Below are 4,136 nucleotides of genomic sequence, written 5' to 3' on the forward strand. Positions count from 1 at the left end.
TGGTCGCACCCCAAGGTGGTATGATGTAAATATTCTACCCTGATGTAAATATCAGTGGCTGATTGTATAATTCGAACCTGTAATTTATAGGTTACACGGAGACAACTTAACCAATGTTCCAATGCTCCCCTTCATGAGTTGCAACAATTTAATAGAGTTTAATTTTGTGTACTGACAACATATAATTTCCTTGCACGAGAAGTTAAGATGACCTATAACAATAGGTCGATATGATATACTATAAACTTATTATAACAGGTTAAAATACAGCTTAGCAGCAAATGGAGAAGGTAAATAAATAGAGACAAAATCAAAGCTTCAATTTTATACTAATTGCATGGACAGGAGAAGTAAAATACACTTGGCTATTTTGCTTAAAACTGCAACAGTTGCCCAGTTCAGTCAATAAACCCTAAGATATTGCAGGCTATTACCAACAAATGGTCAAAGGTTTCTGCTGTCTCTTGCCAATTAACCTTTTTAAAATTCTAACTAACTAGAGTACCTCTTTTTTTGTTTTCCTTTTTTTTTCATTAACTTTAAATACAAAGGTAGAAGGTAAAAAAAGAAAAAAAGAAAAAAAAGAATTGTCAAATCTGCATTACAAGGAGGCAATCTTAGCTTAACACCAGAACAAGGAAAAAGAAAGAAAAAATCATCCCTAAAATTTCAACCATCACTAAATCACCCCTCAATTTGCAATGAAGAGCCAGCTGCATCCAAAACAATCAAATGGTTTCTTTATTAAACAAGATGAAATTAATCACACCAGAGACTAGTTCAAGAAAGATTTCAATATGATATACAGCAAGCACTTATTCTATATTATATCCAAAGGCGAATGGTGCCAATGTTTTATAGGTTAAACTGAACTCAGTACTTTTAATATTGTTGTTGCACCCGTGTCAGATCCTCCAAAAATACACTAATTTTGGTAGATCCGATGTGTCCCAGCGGCTTTTTTGAAGAGTTCGAGTAACATAACTTTCAACGCATAACATATATTGAACATAGATTTATATGTGAAAAAACACTAAAATTTCAAAAGTATAATGAATTCAGCGGTAAGAACCTATCAAGTTTAAATCTTGGATCCATCTGCCTCTGTCGTAATAATCAACTAATGATCCAATTCATGTAAATAGAAAGTTAGAAGGAATAAAAAAAAGACTAACCAGAATCATGTTGATGATCAGAACCATGTTCTCTCTGATGATTTTCCATACACTGAAGTAAGTACTTAAAAGTCTCAATCTCACAAGGAATTGTAAGTCCACCAGTATGATCAAATCCAAACTCTTCTTCAACTTTTTCCAACAAAACTTTGAACAAAGGATCACTAAGATAACTTGTAGGAATTATAAATCTTCTAAGCTCAGGTCCAACATAAACAGCTAAATAACCTTTAGGAACACCATGTGGTGGCTCTGGACTCTGGCAACTCTCGTCGTCTGAATCGCAACATACATTTGAACTCTTTAACCTCTTCATTATAGCTGGTGATATGCCTCCATAAATATTTCCATTACTATTGTTATTGGAAGATCGAAAATGGTGGCCATTAGTACAATGGTTTTGGTTGTTGTTTGCTTTGGGACTAAGTGTCACATTCTGCCATTTATGTAATAACTCTTTGAGTCTCACAATTTGCCTAATACCTGTCACTTTGCTTCCAACTCCATGATCTTCCATTTTTCCTTTGCTTAATTATCACAACAAGATTGATAATGATAATGAGAAGAATATTACCAAATTTGGATTGACAAAATCTTCGATTTGCTCTCGGAAAATTTGACTCATCAAATCTTGTTCCTCTGTATATTCATTGTATATAATGTATACCACAGGTATATAAGTTTCCTACTCAAGTTCTTGGAAATATGACAAAAGCTCTAATAAGGAAATTAGATAGCTTAAATAGCAATAACCTGATATGTTAATGATTTTTTGATATCCTACTTAACAAGGGAAGATTAAAGACAGATCCATTGTGCTAAGACACATTAAATTAGGGTTTTCTTAGCTGTATTATTTTAGTGATTCAATCCATGTGAAATCCACAACGCGTATGACTTTACTAGAAGGAGAAGCATTTTCCAATCACATGAATAGCAGCTAATATAATCATTTTAGCATTTAAAATACTACTACTTATTAAATACTTTAAAGTTTTGGATACATACATCCGAAGACATGAAGATATAAAATTAGTTTAATTAATATCATAAGAGATAAACAAAGAGTGGCGGTGATATGAAGCTAATTGCTTTTCTCCCTTCTTGATTTAGTAGTTAATTAAGACATCCTATTATTACTCTTTGGGCTCAAAAGATAGAAGCAAACGATAAACCAAGTTCACTAGATGTAGGGGTATTCGAACCTAACCGAAAAATCGCATCAAAACAAAAAATCAAACAAATCGATTAAAAAACCCGACTAGGTTTGGTTTGACTTGGTTTGGTATCGAGTAAAAAAATCCGAACCAAACCGACATATAAATATATAATTTTTATATATATTTTTAAGACTTTATATTGAATTTTCTTTTAAAAAATGTAGAAATATTTGAGATCCTCTCATGTGTTAACCTTGAAAGCGTACATTGACGGAAAATTATTGGTAGACGACTAAGAAAATAACTATCATGTGTTACTAACAAAATTCTCCCATTAGAATATTTTAATAGATCATATGTTTGTCAATTTTTTCCATATTTACTAAACATATATTCACTTATCAAAACTTTATCTATAACTTTAACAAAGTAAGATTCGAATAATATTCATGTAACAAAAAACTCGAAAATCCGAAAAACCTGACAAAACCGAACCAATCCAAACTGATATAGTTGGTTTGGTTTGATTTTGATAAAACGAACCAACCCGGTCCATGTACACCCCTAATTAGATATTCTTTTTTAGGAATCTCAAATTCTCATGTGTAAAGAATATTTTTGGTATTTTGGTTAAATGCTACATTAATGAGTAAGACAGATTTGATTAATCCAAATTTAAGCCTAAGAATTTCATAATTTGGGTAAATTATCAGATTTCATATACACCCTAAATCAAGCATAAAAAAATTAAAAACAGATCATTGCATATCTTCTTTGTGATTCGATCCAATATTCATGCAGTGATACTGAAGAGAAGTGGTAATGAAATTAAGAAATGATCCAACCAGATCAATTCATACAAAACCTATGTGCGCAGACTCTCCAAAATGTTGTCGTATCTGTATCGAATCCTCTAAAAATACACTGCTTTTGTAGGATCCGACACGCATACGGCGACATTTCTGAAGAGTGCGAGCATCAAAGCACAAAACAAGCAGAAAAGTTATACGCATAATGACAGATCTAGTACTGAGGTAGATCCAGAATTTTTAGACATCAAGCCCATTCATGACCATGGGTGTGAAATTAGTATGAATATATATATTTTTCTTAATCTCTTTTTATTTTGCCCCTATATTAAGCTCTCATCTGCCCCTGATAACAGAAATTACATGCATGCATGCACATGAAAGACAATTTAATCAAATCAATGATGCAAAGAGACATTAGACAAATTAAATGAGAAAACAAAAACAATAACAGACTATATTTGATATTTACTTACCAGAATGGGATGGTCAAAAACTGGTATGAAGAATAGAATAAGACATCATATGACCATACAAAAGCTTAATTGGAATGGCATGTGCTCGTACTTTTCATTCCCTTGCTTGATTTCTAGCTAATTGCGAAAGGATGTTGTTGAGGTTAGAATAAGACATCTTTACATATTGAGGAAAATGTTGTTGAGATTTCACTTCCTCGCTTGATTTCTAGCTAATTTTTGTTGCTTTGTTTCTCTTCCGAAAAAAAGAGAAGCTTTATTGGAAGGGGAAGAGCAACTTCAATGGTGAAAGTTTTGGGCTAGAAGATGGAAGGTTCTATTTTTCTTTTGTTAAAGAGTTTCATGGATTTTTCAGAATTCATTAAAATGAGTAATGATTCTGAATAAAAGATCACATGAATTTCCATAATATCATAAATAATACTGAAAAAGTGACTCTTCTTTGCTTATGTACTTGTCATTTTTGGTTGCATTCGTTTTCTCCCTTTAACCTATGGTTCCACCTGTGTTTTCGCT

General features: G+C 32.2%; 1 protein-coding gene across 2 annotated transcripts; it reads right to left on the reverse strand.

Annotated features, from left to right (window-relative positions):
* Positions 1–301: 301 nt before the first annotated feature.
* LOC107812964 (uncharacterized) lies at positions 302–4,136 on the reverse strand. Of its 2 annotated transcripts, none has more exons than XM_016638153.2 (3): positions 3,621–4,136; positions 1,176–1,702; positions 302–713 (listed from the first exon to the last, which is right to left on the reverse strand). In XM_016638153.2, exons 2-3 carry the CDS (start codon positions 1,690–1,692, stop codon positions 685–687), a joined length of 546 nt encoding a protein of 181 aa, XP_016493639.1. In that variant the 5' UTR covers positions 1,693–1,702; positions 3,621–4,136; the 3' UTR covers positions 302–684. The 2 variants fall into 2 exon arrangements, with proteins under 2 accessions (XP_016493639.1, XP_016493637.1); XM_016638151.2 differs by having other exon boundaries at positions 1,176–1,814; positions 3,621–4,135.

This window comes from Nicotiana tabacum, chromosome 2 (assembly GCF_000715075.1).
Source record: "Nicotiana tabacum cultivar K326 chromosome 2, ASM71507v2, whole genome shotgun sequence".
In the NCBI taxonomy this organism is placed as follows: domain Eukaryota; kingdom Viridiplantae; phylum Streptophyta; class Magnoliopsida; order Solanales; family Solanaceae; genus Nicotiana; species Nicotiana tabacum.

Coding starts and splice junctions, on each gene's coding strand:
- LOC107812964 (XM_016638153.2), bottom strand. CDS start 1,692: ATGGAAGATCATGGAGTTGGAAGCAAAGTGACAGGTATTAGGCAAATT. Junction 714..1,175: donor TGATCATCAACATGATTCTG/GTTAGTCTTTTT, acceptor TTTTGGATGCAG/CTGGCTCTTCATTGCAAATT.